This window comes from Panthera leo, chromosome B3 (genome assembly GCF_018350215.1).
Source record: "Panthera leo isolate Ple1 chromosome B3, P.leo_Ple1_pat1.1, whole genome shotgun sequence".
In the NCBI taxonomy this organism is placed as follows: domain Eukaryota; kingdom Metazoa; phylum Chordata; class Mammalia; order Carnivora; family Felidae; genus Panthera; species Panthera leo.
In genome coordinates this window covers 70,087,595-70,105,461 of record NC_056684.1, presented here as the reverse complement: position 1 = coordinate 70,105,461, position 17,867 = coordinate 70,087,595, and the positions used below count along the sequence as shown (strand labels likewise).

The 17,867-nt window shown below is 37.0% G+C and overlaps 1 protein-coding gene across 1 annotated transcript; it reads right to left on the bottom strand.

Moving 5' to 3' along the window:
- Positions 1–11,569: 11,569 nt before the first annotated feature.
- On the bottom strand, positions 11,570–17,538 carry LOC122222571 (olfactory receptor 4K13). Its single transcript, XM_042943137.1, has 2 exons — positions 17,526–17,538; positions 11,570–12,516 (listed from the first exon to the last, which is right to left on the bottom strand). The coding sequence occupies exon 2, from the start codon at positions 12,506–12,508 to the stop codon at positions 11,570–11,572; it is 939 nt and encodes a 312-aa protein (XP_042799071.1). The 5' UTR covers positions 12,509–12,516; positions 17,526–17,538.
- Positions 17,539–17,867: the final 329 nt, after the last annotated feature.

The window sequence follows — 17,867 nt, the reverse complement described above, 5'->3', positions numbered from 1 at the left end:
GACTTTTGACCAAAGACTTAAAGGAGGCGATGGGATCCTCCAGGAGTACATCTAGATGCGGAAAGTGAAACAGAGAAAACAGCCAGTGAAGAGGCACTTAGGTGGCTGCTGCCGACAATGTTCAAACAATTCCCGTGACTACAGTGGAATGAAGTACAGAGTCGTTGGGACGGTAAACAATTGTGGGTGGTGCCCAAATCCTGTAGCTCCCTGTAAGACATATGCTATATATTAATTAATTAATTAAGACATTAGATGGTTCCCATATCCTTTTATAGGTTCTGCTGAGAACAAATGTAACATTTGCATTCATTTGTCACATAATGAGAAATGTTATTAAGGCATTTTTTTGACAAACATTTAATTCTTACTGTACGACAAATTTTTCTAGGCATTATGATTGAGTGGTGTTTTACTTTTGGGTAATCTCAAACACTTTCAAGATTTTGGGATATTTCTATAGGACATTTTTGCTCTACCACATTGTATATCTGTGCCAAGTTTTCCCTGAAGGCACATATTCAGGAGAGTAAAACAAATTCTTTTTAATAATTAAAACGAACCCCAAAGCACAAGGAAATGACAAATGGTCTGCCTTAGTGGGTGCTGAGATCTCATTTCAGTGGAGAATTGCTATCTCTAGTACCTCAGAGCTAGAATGCACCCCAGATGTTGTCTTGACCAACAGCACAGCCTTCCTATCCACTTCCACTTAAAGACACCAAGAACAGGGTTTTGAAACAGCTTTGTGATTAAACATGAGATTTGTAGACTAGCTCTACTCCTGACTTGCTGTGTGATCTTTGGAAATTGCTCAACCTCTCTGTGTTTCATTTTCAGTGTGCCAGATGTTAGTCTAGGCACTGGGGACACTAGCAAGTTCCCCACCAAGACTATGATTAGTGTTGTAACTACTTGGGGGACTTTCTGGCAGATTTGAGAGCACAGGGTGGCTGAGAGGATGGCCAGCTTACCTCCAGATTGTTTCAAATGCTCTTTTCCCCGTCAAGTTTTTAAAAACACATTGCTCTCCTCTCATGTATATAAGCCATCCCTAGGCTCAACAGGGCAGGGCAGTTTTGGGAATGATCCCCTGCTTTCTCCTTGTGCTGCCCTTCTGATAATAAAGCTCTCTTTGATCAAAACCAATGTCTCAGACATTGACTAACTATGCATCAGGCACACTGACAAGTTTGAGTTCCTTAAGAAATTTGGTGAGCCAGCCAGGAGCCTTGTGTCCCAAGCAGGCCAGCCCTGGCCAGAGGGGTGACCTCATGGGAATTTCCCACAGCTGCTTGGATTGCCATTGAATCCAAGGAAATTCCCCTGGCTGCCCCAGAGACCTACAATGGCCTCTTCTCAAGGCCAAGCCTCAATTGAAGCAAAGACATATTCCATGGGCTCTGGGAGAGCTTCTGTTGTTGAAGAGTGTGTTTGTGTGTGTGCAATCAGCAACTGCATTTCCTCTCATTTGCTTTCGGTTCTTTTTAGAAATCTTTCCAAAGAAGACCTTTAAAGAGGGACCCTCACATTTTGCAAGATGGAATAGTTGTACAGCCATCCTTAATTGCTTTTGTTGATGGATCATTTGCTTTTGTTTTTCTCCCACAGTGCTAAAATACTGTTAGTCCTGTCTGTCTGCCTTATCTGTATTATGGGGAACACCAGTTCAATCCAGAATGTAGTGATTTGGGTTGCACTATGCAAACTGGTCTTCTTTTAGCTATGCTTCTATGAATCAAAAGAAAACAATCATATTCTTTTGTAATGTATCTTGGCCACAATACAATTGGAACTGTTCTTTTGCAAAACCAGGAATACTGCCCCTGAAACAATGCAAAGTCCTTTAACCTCTCTGGGAACTACTTATCTAAATCATTTTGCATCCCTGAGACTGAAAGTAAAAAAAGGAAAGAAAAAGGACTTTTAAAAGTACAAATGACTCAAAAAACACCCTTGCTCAAAATCAATCCCACAATTTCCATAAGGTTATTTGCCAAGAAAAAATACAAATCTTTATTTAAAATTTCTTATTTTTGCCTGTCTTATATGGTGTTGTCTACCTCTGGATGATATTACTAAAATTAATGATAAAAGAGCTCTATTTAGTTAGAAACAAGCACTTTTAAGAATGGGACATCCTTACAAGCAAAGATGGAAACTAATTCAAATTCTTCTCAGGTTCATATGATCTGGCATAACCTCTGATAAATGAAAGCTTGAGTTTGCTGGTTTAATTAAAATAAGCATGTCTTTTGGAGTTACAGTTTTGATTACTCTTATCTGAATGTTTGCGTTTCCAGACTTAAGAAACAATTTTCTCTTAAGAGATCTATGACTTACAGAAACTTTGATAAAGTATTCTTTTGTGAACACATTGATCTTTTCTCCCTACCTGAACCCTCCAGAATTCAGAAACTCTCAGTAAGTATTCTTTCTTTCATGGCAATTATAGTTATTTCCATAAGTTCAGTAAGAATCTTTCATGTAACAGAACATCATTGAAAACACTGGTTATTTTACTAAGACTTTGACTGGAATGTCATAGTTGAGAGAGGCACACATAAACTCAGATATGACCAGCTTTAAGAAACAAGGTTGACTTCAGGTGCCAATGAAGCCCTTGGAAATGTTAGCCTGGTCCCTTGCTTGCAGACTCCCAGGACCCATACCAGGACAGTAAAGAATGTCACTTGCTGGCAGGTACAGGAACCTCAGCATATTTTAGGGACCTCAAGAAGAAAGGAAACAACCCACATCTACACGTATTGCAGAGAAAAATAATGATAAGTACTTGGCTTGGCTTCTGGCCTCAAAAGACTATTAAAAGTTAATCTGAAATTCCTTATGAAACAATCTAGCAAAGCAGATTTAAAAGACCCTATATAGCCAATCACTATTCTTGCTGTGCTTATGTGAATAATTAGGCCAGGTTTGTTAAAATTGGATTTATTTTGCAGCAAATTAGACTTCATGTGGCTACCTTCAATAAAAAGGAGGGTAAATTTAGAGAGAAAAATTATATTTCAATAACACACCTTTGTGGATGTTAAATTCTAATTCTGATTAATTGTCTTTGCATGTGTGCAGTTTGCCCATACAGCTGGGCTGGATCCTATATTCCTCTGTTTTCTTTGAACATCTATGACTCTCCCAACTAAGGTTTCCCATTTCCTCCCATTCTTTTAACTTGAAACAAGCCCATGAGTTTCATCGACCAGATTCAAACAATACTACCAGAGGCATTAGAGGCACCAGAGACACTGCAACCAAATCAATATGTAAACTCAAGAGTACTCCTGAGACTTCAAAATTACCTAGAATGTATCCTGATAGGATTAAAAAACAGAGGTACCTCAACAAAAGAATCTAAATAAGGTTTGGGTTGCCTAGTGCTTCAGTCAGTTGACCACCCGACTTGATTTTGACTGACGTCATGATCTCAAGGTTCATGGGATCAAGACTCATGTCAGGCTCTCTGTGCTGAGCGCAGGGAACATGCCTGTGATTCTCTCCCTCTCTCTCTCTCTCTCTCTGCTCCTCCCCCACTTGTGCGCTTCCTCTCTCTCTCTCTCTTTCTCTCTCTCTGTCAAAATAAATAAACTTAAAAAAAATTTTTTAAGGGGTGCTTGGGTTGCTCAGTCGGTTGACCATCTGACTTGACTTTGGCTCAGGTCATGATCTCACCATTCATGAGTTCAAGCCCCGTGTCAGGCTCTGCACTGACAGCACAAGGCATGCTTGGGATTCTCTCTCTCTTCTTCTCTCTCTGCCCCTCCCCCATCTCCCTATCTCAAAATAAATAAATAACCTTTAAAAAAATTTTAAATAAGGTTCAATAAGTTAATCAGCTACCTCTTGAAGACGCTTCATCTTTTCCTGAATGAATCCATCAAGCATATTGTCAGTATGCTGACATCTACCCTGAAGCACCTGACAATTTAAAAGTGATACATATGACTTTTATTAGCCAAAGTGTCCCAGATAGTCAAAGGAAATTACAAAAAGTAGTGGTAGTTTTAGAGAGGGCTATTTGGGCATCGGTAGGGATTGCCTTTAACGTTTCTAGTAACTGGGATCAAGTCCAGAAAACAGAGAAGCAAACAAACTAGAGTAATGAGACAGCATGCTACTTTGCTAGCTGTGGCCACCTGAGGAAAGTCTCCTGAGAAACAGTCACGGTGAAAACCGAGGTCCAAGCCCTGTGCCCAGACACTGGAGAACGTCTTCGAAGACAGGTTTCCCATTTCCACTCCCTTGGCTATTGTTCTTTGCCCCTCAGCAGCAGGAAGCAGCCAGAGCGGTCATTGTCCCTATTCTCCAAGATGGAAGAACTATAAAATAAGAGTAGGGATTTGAGGCAGGTGCTTGGTTCCTGGACCTGTTTTGAAGGCCTAAGGGGAACTATAGTTCTATTAGTTGCATTATTAACTTAGGTCCGCATTCTGTTTGCTCTCTACATAACCATCGTTTATGAATCTCTTAACCTCATTCCAATCAATCATTAACTTTGCCTTTGTCTTTTTTACCTTTATTCCCTGTTTATCCACTGATTCTAGAAACCTAATAGGGCTGGAGAGTAACATTGGTGTTGATGTATCTGATCATACCAGGTCCCAAAAAGCTCCTCACTGACCAGAAGAATGCTTACCCCCAGTTTGTTTCAAGGACCCCCCTCCCAACAAGTTTTTAAGAAACTCATGACCCTCCTCTCATGTATATAAGCTGTCCCTAGGGTCAACAAGTCAAGGCAGCTTTGGGAATAATCCCCTGACTTCTCCTTGGGCTGCCTTCTCCCATCCAAGTACTAACCAGGCCCGACTCTGCTTAGCTTCCGAGATGGGCTGCCTTCTCATAATACATGTTTCTTTGTTTCAAAACGAGTGTCTCAGAATTTGGCTTCCTGGACATTGGGTGCATGGACAAGTTTGACTTTCCAAGGACAGAAATGTAAATCATTTCACTTTTTTCAATCAACACTATTTGTAAATTTTATCCTCTTTATTATATGTAGTCATTTTCAAAACCCAATACCTGTGAACAAGTGAGTCTCTCTTTTTTTTTTTCACTTAATTTTAGTTAATTAACATACAGTGCAATATTGGTCTCAGGAGCAGAATTCAGTCATTCACCACTTACATACAACACCCAGTGCTCATCACAAGTGCCCTCCTTAATACCTATCACCCATCTAGCCCATCCCCCACTCACCTTCCTCTGTCAACCCTCAGTTTGTTCTCTATCATTAAGAGTCTCTTATGATTTGTTTCCCTCTCATCTCTCCCCGTCCCTTCCCATGTGTTCATCTGTTTTGCTTCTTAAATTCCATGAGTGAAATCATTAGGTATCTTTCTCTGACTGGCTTTTTTTGTTTAGCATAATACATTATAGCTCTATCTACGAATGCAAACTGGTGCAGTCATTATGGAAAACAGTATGGAGGTTCCTCAAAAAAACTAAAACTACCCTACTATCCAGCAATTGCACTATTAGGTATTTACCGATAGGATACAAAAATACAGCTCTGAAGGGGTACATGCAACCTCAATGTTTATAGCAGCATTATCAACAATAGCCAAACTATGGACAGAGCCCAAATGTCCATCAACTGGTGAATGGATAAAAAAATATGGTATATATGTGGAAATGGAAAGTTACTCAGCCACCAAAAAGAATGAAATATTGCCATTTGAAAGTAAATCTTACAGTTGAAAGTTTCTATATCACTTTTCTTTGACTTTAGCCTATAAGAGCAATAAATTAACCTTTGCCTTATTTGTCCATGGAGTCAGCTTCCCAGCCCTCTATTATATTTTAAACAATTTCTGAATTTGGGGAAGAGGTAATTTATTAATGTATTTCCAGAATTTGGCTAACGCTAGTAGAGGCAACATAGAAAATTATAAAGAGGTGCATGGCTTCTAAAAACAGACTGAGTTGAAATCTGTTCTGTTTTCTTCTAGCTATGGACAGTTAGGTAAGTTATAAAAGTCTTCTGCCTCAGTCCTCTCATACATAAAATGGGAATGAAAACAGCACCTAGCTCATAAGACTGAAATAGCCAAAGACTTCACCAGACAGCCTAATTATTTACTTAATTATTTTTTCAAATACTGTCTTTTAGGTACAGACTGAAGAATTGCTTTAGGCCACTCTCTCTTTAGTAGCCTCAAATAAGTCTTACTTTCCTTTAGACACATCAACCTATCTGACCAATTATGCTCAAAGTAAAATCATATGGCAGAACAACTCTGAGCAAAGTGTTCTAGCCTTGCAGACTAAAATGATGACAAGTAGTATATATTTTTAGCTCCTCTTGCAGTTTGGAAGGATCATCCACACTTTAGGGAGGTTAAAGACTTAGCTTTGTAAATCTATGGTAGGCAATAGATTTAAAAATCATGAACATTGTTTTTTGACATATAGATAATTTTTTGGTCCTAGTCTGCCTTACCTTTTTCAGAATATTCTAATTCCTCATGGTGACTTAATATGTTATGATGTCCCCTAGAATTCTGGACTTACCTGACGGGTACTAGCAGACTGAAAACCCTTCAAGTAACATTAAAATCTGTCTGAGAAAATGGCCATTTTGGGTAATGGTGAGATGGTAATCAACTTGACTGCCTCTTTGAAAGGTATAAGCTGCATATAGATTGCTTACTGGAGGATTGGAAAGACTCCAGACCATTCTTATAAATCCTCCTTCCTAATTCTTGGATTTCGTTAAAGGTAGGAAGAGAAACAGGTGATTTCAGCCACTAGGTGGCAGTGAAGCTTCTTGTAAGCTTCTTCCAGTTTTTATTGAGCTGTGCACACCGAACTTTAGATTCATTTCTTCTACAATTAAAAAACATTTATTTATACCCACTGGAAATATTGACAATAGACTGAAATTAGTAAATTTTTCCATGTCAAATAGGCGAAGTGCAAATGTTAGTTTTTATCATCCCAAATATGTTATTTCATAAAAATGTATAACATTTTCATCATATTGTATAAACATATTAATCAGTAGTTCTCCATACATATCTCAGAACATCTATGACATATATATATATATATATATATATATATATATATATATATATATATATATAGTGTTCATTGGAATTCAAGAAAAATTTCAGAAAAAGTATTGTCTTAGAATGTCATGAGCTAAAATATGAAATAAGATATTAGAAAATAATAGGAAAACATAAGATTATCATAGTTGAAACATTATATTCTAAGCCCAAGAAAATCGACTAAAAATGTCAATTATTTAGTGTTCAGGTAGGTGGCTAATTTCAAGTAAATATATATATAAAACTATATATATATACACATAACTATATAAAACTACACATTTTCTTCATTACAGAATTATCAAAAAGTGACAGTTAAAAATGACCTTGGGGCACCTGGGTGGCTCAGTCGGTTGAGCATTTGACTCTTGATTTTGGCTCAGTCCATGATCTCACGGTTGGTGGGATCAAGCCCTACATCCGGCTCTGCACTGACAGCGTGGAGCCTGCTTGGGATTTTCTCTATCCATCCGTCTCTGCCCTTACCCCCTTCTCTCTCTTTCTCTCTTAAAATAAACATTTTGGGGGGGGTGCCTGGGTGGCTCAGTCAGTTGAGTGTCTGACTTCAGCTCAGGTCATGATCTCACAGTCCATGAGTTCGAGCCCCACATTGGACTCTGTGCTGTCAGTTCGGAGCCTGGAGCCTGCTTCAGATTCTGTGTCTCCCTCTCTCTCTGCCCCTCCCCCACTCATGCTCTGTCTCTATCAAAAAATGCATAAACATTAAATAAACATTTTTTAAAATGACCTCATAAACATTAAAATAAAATAATTCATAACATTAATATTTTCAGTATTTAATGAAGAAAGTTATAAAACTTTACTGGGAGATACAAAAGAAGGCCTTAAAAGTACAGAAATAAACCATGTGTAGGATTAAAAAGACCAATATTGTCAATATCATATTTTTCCCTAAATCAATGTATAAGATTAACGCAATTATAATTACTAAGTATTCATGTCATTTGATAAAATCATTCTAGTTCATACTAATAAATAACTGAACTGGTTTCAAGACAATTTGAGGAAGAATAGCAATGAGGATACTTATTTAATAGATATTAAAATGTACCATAGATTTATAATAATTAAAACAACTTGCTCTGGAAGGAATCTCAAAGGCATTATGTTGAATGAAAGAAGTCATGCTTAAAAGGCTACTTACTGTGCACAAACTAAAGGGCAACCTATGGAATGGGAGAAGATATTTGCAAATGACATATTGGATAAAGTTAGTAACCAAAATATATAAAGAATTTCTACAACTCAACATCATTTTCTACAACTCAACATCAGAAAAACTAATGATCCAATTACAAAATGGGCAGAAGACATGAATAGACATTTTTCCAAAGAAGCCCTGCATATGGCTAACAGACACATGAAAAGATGTTCAACATCACTCATCAACACGGAAATGCAAATCAAAACTGCAATGTGATACCACCTCACACCTCTCAGAATTACTAAAATCAATAGTACAGGAAATATTAGGTGCCAGTGAGGATGTAGAGAAAGGGGAACCATTCCTCTTGCACTGTTGGTGGGAATGTAAACTGGTGCAGCCACTCTGGAAAACAACATGGAAGTTCCTCAAGAAGTTAAAAACAGAACTACCTTAGGATCCAGCAATCAATCATACTACTAGGTATTTACCCAAAGGATACAAAAACACTATTTCAAAGGGAAAGATACACCCCAATGTTTACAGCAGCATTATTTATGATAGCCAAACTATGGAAATAGCCCAAATGTCCATCAACTGGTGAATGGATAAAGAAGTGTTAGATATATACAATGAAATATTATTCAGCCATAAAAAAGAACGGAATCTTGACATTTGCAATGACATGGATAGAGTGAGAGAGTATTTTGCTAAGCAAAATAGAGAAAGACAAATGCTGTATGATTTCACTCATATGTAAAATTTAGGAACAAAACAAATGAGAAAAGGGAAAAAAAGAGAGAGGCAAACCAAGAAACAGACTCCTATCTATAGAGAATAAACTGATGGTTACCAAGGGAGAGGTGGGGGATGGATCAAATAGGGTCAAATCCCCAAAGATGGGGATTAAGGAGTGCACTTGTGCTGAACAAGTGTTGTATCAAAATGTTGAATCACTATATTGTACACTTGAATTTAATATTATACTGTATGTTAACTGACTAGAATTTAAATAAAAACTTAGAAACAACAATAACAAAAGAGTATTTACAGCCACAAATGTCCTCCTTGCCCAGCTCAGTGGATGGCTGCCATGTCTATTCTCACCCCAGCAGAAATCGGGGGTTTTATTCTGTGCAGAAGTCTCTGAGCTGCAGGATACCAGGCACATACCTTAATCCTAAACCTAACCTTAAACTTAACCTTACCCTTAACTTTAAACCTAACGATTACCCGAATGATAACTCCCCCAAGCCCCTAATCCCTAACACTAAACCTAACCCTAACCTAACCCTCTGGAGAAATCTCTGAACTGCAGGATACCAGGAACATACCCTCACCCTGGTCCTAATCCTGACCCTAACTCTAAACACATATCTGGAGGGGAAAAAATGACATGGTGTATACATACAATGGAATATCACTCAGCCATAAAAAAATAATGAAATTGTGCCATTTTCAAGGATGTGGGTGGAGCTAGAGAGTATTATGCTAAGAGAAATAAATCAGTCAGAGAAAGACAAACACCATCTGATTTCACTCATACCTGAAATTAAAGAACCGAAACAAACAAGCATGGGGGAAAAAAAGAGGCAAACTAAGAAATAGACTCTGAACTATGGAGAACAAACTGATGGTTACCAGAGGGGAGGTAGGTGGGAGGATGGATTAAATAGGTGATGGGGATTAAGGAGGGCACTTGTGATGAGCACAAGGTATTGTGTGGAAGTGTTGGGTCACCATATTGTACACCTGAAACTAATATTATGCTATATGCTAACTAACTGGAAATAAAATAAAAACATTTTAAAAAGGCCATTTACTATATGAGTTCACTTACATGACAGTCTAGAAAAGGCAACCTAGGTACAAAAAAACAGATTCTATTATCAGAGCCAGAAGATAGGAGAGAGGGATAGACCACAAAGGGGCACAGGGGAATGTGAGGGTTGAGGACATTTTCCTATAATCTCATTGTGATCGTTCGTTACATGGCTATGCATTTGTCAAAACTCACAAAATTGTATACTAAAGACAGTGATTTTTTTTTTCTATTTGTAAACCGTATTTAAAAACAAAAAAGCTTGATACTGGTACAAAGAATTGATTATAGACTTTTCAGGGGTATCAATCACCCCTACCCCATGTAGGCCCCATGAATCAATTTATCAGTGGACTCAGAAAAAAAGAAGAGACAAATATTGGTGTTATTACTGAAAAATTTGTTTTGGACTTACAACCATGTACCATAGTACTGTTCATGCCACAGCACAACTGCAAATTTAGTTCACTCTTTCCATCCATGGGCTGTAAACTTTCTGAAACCCTGGATGAGCCTTCTGGCACACTGTGCCAAGCTCACAACATATGTGAAGGATGGTTGGAGGCACTGTGTCTGGGGCAACTCAGTAACAAAGTTAATACACAGTAGTAGGGATTATGTACTAAATGTACTTTTCCAGCACCAAAGAGCAGTTACCCAGGCACTCAGCCAAATAGCAATGTGAGGCATCATCTGTGTGCATTTTCTACGTACAGATTCCCAACAAAAACTACAAGTATAATAGCAACGCTAATAATGTATTTTGTAAAGATTAAAAACACGCTGGGGTGCCAGGGTGGCTCAGTCTGTTAAACATCTAACTCCTGATTTCGACCAAGGTCATGATCTCAAAGTTCGTGATTTTGAGTCCGGAGTTAGACTCTGAACTGACATTGTGGAACCTCTTGGGATTCTCTCTCTCCCTCTCTCTGCCTTTTCCCCACTCATTCTCTTTCTCTCTCTCTCTGTCTTAACATACATAAATAAACTTTAAAAACATGCCAAAATTATAAAAGAAATATATAAAGAAGTTTTTATAGATAGAGAAGCTAAGTAGATAATTTATTCATTTTTTCAAATTTGCATTAGAAACAGTAGTGAAGAGAAGATTTTTTTAAAGTTCATTTATTTATTTTGAGAGAGAGAGAGAAAGGAGAGAGCATGAGTGGGGGAGGAGCAGAGAGGGAGAAAATGAGACTCCCAAGCAGGCTCTGCACTATCAGCAAAAAGCCCAAAGTAGGGCTCCACCTCACAAACAGTGAGATCACAACCTGAGCCGAAATCAAGAATCAGACCCTTAACCCACTGAGCAACCCAGGTGCCCCAGTGAACAGAGGATTTAAATGCATGTCTTCCAGAATGGAGATGTCATGCTTTAACCATTGATGATGACAGAAGAGGGGTTTCCTATCTAACAATTACATCTACTGTTTCCTTATACAGAACTTGAAATACATTAAAAGTTTATTCCTTAATAATGTCCAAAACAAAAAATTACCTCTTTGAAAACATCATCTACAAAGTGGGTTTTGAATTTATATGTCGAGTTCTTATCTTCTTAATGGCTGCTTTTACTTCTTGATTCCTTAATGTATAAATAATAGGATTTAAGAGAGGTGTGAAAATTGTATAAAACACAGAAAGAATTTTATCTACAGAGTATCTGCTGAAGGGCCATACATAGATAAAGACACATGGGGCAAAGAAGAGAGTCACAACCGTGATGTGTGCCGAGAGAGTGGAGAAGGCCTTGGCGGAACCACTAGCAGCACGGTGCCTGACTGAGTGTATGATGACCGTGTAGGAGACAAGCAAGAGGAGGAAGCAGACCAGGGACAGGAGGCCACTGTCAGCAATGACCAGCAGTTGTAGCATGTAGGTATCCTTGCAGGCGAGTTTGATCACAAGGGGAAGGTCACAGAAGAAGCTGTCCACCACGTTGGGACCGCAGAAGGGCAAATTCAACATGAAAGCCATTTGACTAGATGAGTGCACAAATCCAACTGTGTAGGAGGATAGCAGCAGCCCACCAAGCACTCGGGGGTTCATGATGGACATGTAATGGAGGGGTTTGCATATGGCAACATACCTGTCTATTGCCATGGCTACGAGCAACATCATCTCACTCCCACCTAGGAGGTGCATGAAGAACATCTGAGAATAACATCCCCACCAAGAGATGGTCTTCTGCTTTCGGAGGAAATCCACAATCATCTTAGGGGTAGCAAAAGAAGCCAGGATCATATCAATACAGGAGAGGTTGATAAGCAGAAAATACATTGGTGTGTGAAGGCGTGAGTCAAAGGTCACGGTGACCAAGATGAGGAGGTTTCCTAACACAATCCCAGCATAGACCACAGAGAATCCTAGGAAGAATAAAATCTGAAGATTCTGAGATTTGGAAAGTCCCAGCAAAATGAACTCAGACACCACTGAATGGTTCACCCTTTCCATGTTATCAACTTTATGTCATCATAATCAAAATGAGTAAGAATTGTGGGCAGAAAAGTTGTGTTTACACAAAGGATGGTTCATGTTGGTGTCTAATTTTGATACTCAGACAGGTGAACTTAAAGCACCTCCCACTTTTGGGAAATTTTATTGGTCAGTGATATTACAAATGGCCCAGAGCAGCATTCCAAACAGTAAGAAGAATTCAGACTATACATTTCTGAAAGACAAAAACAAAAACAGCACATGAAATCACAATCATATAGACTGTGAACTTGGATTCCAAAGCCCTCAATACGACACCTAGCTGAGTTACTCATTGGGCAACATATGACGAGTATCTCCTTTTGAGGGTTATTTTTCCTCCTCAGTAAACAAACAAACAAAAAATCAAACTCCATGATACTGAATGCCTGTTTGTGCTATAAAGATCTCCATAAATAAGATAAGGATCATGGTGGGTTCCACATTCACAGAATATTATTGAGTTTCTTAACCTGGAAATGATAAATGTAGAAAATATAGCAAGGATTCTAGAGACCCATACTTTGAAAGAGATTCTGGTAAAGAACAATTAATTAATGTCTTAAATTAAGTCTTCCTTATAAGTTTTTAGGTCCTGAGAAAAGCACATCTTCTCTTTCCTGCTCCATTCTTGCATGAATCCCTCACAGCTTATGCTAATACCAGTGATGGTCACTGCACATTAGTAGAGTCAAACCATGAATTTACATATGTATACATAATATATATATTGCATACATAATTCATTCACTCAAAATTTAACATTATTCACCTCAAATGCCTCTTCTGTAATTTTAAGCAGGATATACCAAGGATGTAGAAAGTCCCCAGCCAAATGGAACTGAATTTATTTTCTTTTCAGTGTGTATTCATTCATTCATTTGTTTAGTGCTATACAGAGGACCACTGGTTAGCTTGTGCATGTTTACTTATCACAGCTTCAAAATGATAAAATGAGGTAATTGAGGTAACTGACTGATGTGGGTAATAGAAATACCATTCTTTCACTACAGTCATCTAAATTTATACCATAGCTTTCCCATCAGCCCAGCCTTATAACAACACTGGTTTTGTTGGCTTTGTTCTTAAAAAAATATTTTCAACCATAATAGTTCCTCAGTTATCTAGGTTCTTAAAAAGCTCCTGCAGTAATTAAAGCCTTCCTTTTGTGCCATTGTTTTTTACCAGAGAGGGGAAAATACTTTCATAGGAAAGTGCCTCATGTGAATCCCAGGAATAGCGTTGCATCTCCTTTTCCCATATTCCCATCAATTTCCTGCAATTTATGCTCCCAATCATCAGAAACAGAAGGAAGAAGCATCATAATGCTGTACACTCTGTTTCTCTGAGGCAATCCCATGGGTACATTTATCCAACTGGGGATGTATTTTTCCTACATAGACATATCCTCTGGCCAAGTTCTTACTCTGAGAAACTTGGATTGACACAAATTTGGTACTAAGCCACATTAAGTACATAAAGTTATTTTCATGTTTAGAAAAGTTGTATCTTCTTTCAGTTTTATGGGTAATATTTAAAATATCCACACTACGCTTTTTGAAATCTCATTTTTAAAACTGCATTTGAGGAGAACAGGATAGACTTCAAATATACATGAAATAGTTTATACACATTCTTGCATATTACTAATATTTATTGAAGGAGTGAATGAATGAATAAAATATATATGAATATTCAGGATCTACATTAAAATCAGTGTTAAAGCAAAATCCATGTAAATTAGGAATTTTAAGCATATTTACTTTTAAATGTCAAATTGGATGTTGAAGCATTTTTAAACAGAAACAGAATAACCATTCCAATAAAATTGTTAGAAGTACGTATTTTTCCCTAATTTATTTTTGAAAAGGATCAAAGTAGCTTATGTGAATGGAAAAGAAAACATGGCACACAGAGCAGCAGGATATAACAATCTATTTCCTGGATAAACAATCTATTTCCTGGATATCCTCTGAGAACAGTAATATACACATTAGTACAGTGTGTGTGTGTTCTTTGTGTGTTGTGGGTACTAGTATATATTTACATTTATATGCTTTTTATTAAAACCATAGTGTTCAATGCTATTTATTGAGAGAATAGTGTTCACATGTATAGTTATTTTCCTTGGGTTTGTCAAGGAATTGACATTAAAAATTGACATTAAAAATACATTTCTAAGAGCACATGAAAATCCAAATCATTTTATGGCTATATAGAATTGCATTTTATTGATGATGCATAATGTAATTATCCCACAAATATAGTTTACTTTTAGGAATTGAACATTACTCAAGAATTCTGTTTTCATCCTATCAGTGTCTCCTTAACAAAACGATTACCTAACTCCCTTATCAATCCCCAAGTTCACCTAGTCCTTCACAATCAGCCTCTCATCTACTCTAAATATCCAGTATTGTTTTCTTATAGTGCCAAAATACAACTTCTGTTTTGGTAAAAAAACAAATTTGTGGTTTTCTGTATTCCCCGTCCATTTCTTTTTTTCTATCCGTACATGTTTTTTTTCTTTTTAGGTAGACAAATCCTGTCCATATAGCCTTATCCTTCAGGACACCTTGAGGCCTCTCTTTTATAAAACCCATACCAATTTCCAGTGTATTTATGGTCCATTTCATGTGCTCTACCATTTACTTATTCACTAGGTATACCATGTGCATTAGGTGTAAATATTCTGAAATTGAAGGAACACTAGATTAAGAGCTATGGAAATTTGTTCTAATCCAAGGTCTCTCATTTTTGGTGTTATGATTCTTCTTTCCCCAGATCACTTTAAGCTCCTTGAAAATAGATCAATTATTCTTATATTCTCCATAATAGATGTTACAAGGGTCATCAATAGAGATGTTGATGAAGTGAGTGAAAGCTGACAGATATTTAAAGAGAAAAACTTTGGAATAATGCATTAGTGATAACTGTAGAAAAGATAGGTTTATTCAAAGTCAAAGAATTTTTCTACTTTTTATGTTTTTTTCTGCTTTGATAGTGTAACTTGCACCAATCTGTAATATTTGTTTAAAGCACATTTTTACATATTAGTTTTTACTCTAAACCATAGACATAGACACACATGCATATACATTCTCCCACACACTCCCTACAAGTGTAGAAGAGGCAAGGGGTGAGAGAGTAAAAAGAAAAATTTTATGTTTTCAAGGGAATCATTTTGATTATCTGCCCAGCATCCCCCTTCCCATAGAAAAAAAGTTCTTTAGCTTTCTTCTTACTGTAAACAACTTTCAAACTGTTCTAAAATGGCTGAGGAGAAAGATATATAAACAGCATTTTATAAAAAACAAATGAAATCAACATTTGATTCTTAATTCTAAGACACAGACTCACCGTGCAGAAAATATAGTTGAGCTGAGTATTAGAAGTAGAAATTTAATCACAGATCACAGGCATCATATTATGAAGAAAAAGGACAAATTGTGATTGATCTACAAGTTGCTTGATCTACAGAGAACAATCTGTCAAACTACTTGAGAATATATGAGTAATTTATTCCATTAAAATGAATGTTTAAAAAGTTTTGTAATCTTAACACAGAAGAATATGAAATAAAATCTATTATGGCTTAGTTTTGCCAAAAATCATATTCTTGTCCACATGATACTAGTCATCTGAGCTGATATTTGTTGTTTGTTTGCTTAACAGAACAGGATAAATTGAAGTGTTAAGTCTAGTAGGTTTATAAGCACAGGGAATAACACATTTCTTTGGAAAAAAGAAAAAAAGCAAAGATTTCATTCAGCTACCTACTTCTTGAGACGTCACCATTTGGCATGGATTGGAAATGCTCTCAAATGTATATTAGTAATGATATGGACATTAGGAAGTTTGACATGAAAATTCTTTAACAAATGGAAAATAACATCACTTGAAGTATATCAAAGTGTACTCAATTATTTAATTTGCCCCATACTGTCACACTTATAATGAAAATATGCTGTATTTGTATGACAACTAGAATGATAATGCCTTCTAGAATTCTCTAATGTTATCATGGTGTTCACCTAAAGAACTTTTCACATTTGACTCTACCTATGAACAACGGGATTGAAACTCAATATCTAGAAATGGTTCTATATTTTTTAATGTATGTTAAAGCTTCCCCTACAACTTACCAGTTTTACAGTGTTTCAGAGCACTACTTGAGTCAGACACATTGAAACCTGGAGAGGTTCTCTTTCCAAAAATAATAGTATTTCCCTAAAATAATGACAAATGTTAATATTTTCTCTATTTTCTTCATAAAGAGTCATATATATTGAGAGGGTAATAATATAGATGTGATGTATTTAGAGACCTAACAATACCCAACTGATGATAAATACCAATGGGAATTATTAAAGATGCCATGTTGTTTTCCCTGAATGACAACAGAGAAAACTTTTTATGGCATTGCACACTTATAGGAATTGACATGTTTTACTATCAACAACAGTTAAGCAGAGGACTATAAAACCACTATCAGGTCTGGAATGTTCCAAAATGAAAACTTACTTGAAGAGTATTAAAAAAGGTCAATCACAAACACATAGCTACCTTTTAGTGTATATTACACTTATGCCTGGCATTATTATAAGCATAATTGGGTCTATCAAAACAGAAGATATAAAGATATAAAGCTGGGGAACTGCAGTCTCCCCATTTCCTTAGTCCCACCTCTGGTTCTAAGAAATGTTTCCTGTGGAGTATCTCCTTGGCTCTCTTTCATATCCAATTGAAAAATATATCTATCCAATATATTAGCCATATGTTCATGCCTCTTTCCATGCCTATTTAAAGTAACATTGAATTTCTGTTTCTGTGTTTAATGAGACCACTGTTCCAAATGTGATATGAAATGTGATATAGCCAGATAATCCAATGTTACTTTGGTCCCTTTTGTAGATTAGTAAAAGCAAAGTGCCTTTCTTGATCAGAGGAATTGTTCCACATGAAATACACTGATAGACTCTCCAATATTATAAACCTTTAATTGTATTTTCGCTGGCTGCTTCTGTAAGATTGATAAGAAACCATGCATCACAGCCATTAACTCAGGAAATCAGTGGGTGAGCCCTGATGAACTGATGGAGCCAACTGCTCTGTCCCAGAGAACCCTGAGGTGGCTGGACAGATTGAAAGCATAGGTCCTGGCTGGGTTTGCCAACATTATTGCTAAACAAACTTGGATAAACTCATTGCAAGAGAAAACAATAACTCAAGAGATAAGGGTTTAGAAAAGAGGGAAAATTTTAGTTCCAGGTGCCTATATCTGTGTGAACTGGTAGGCTCAAGCCTTAACAACTGAGCTCTCTGCTTGCAAGGTGGA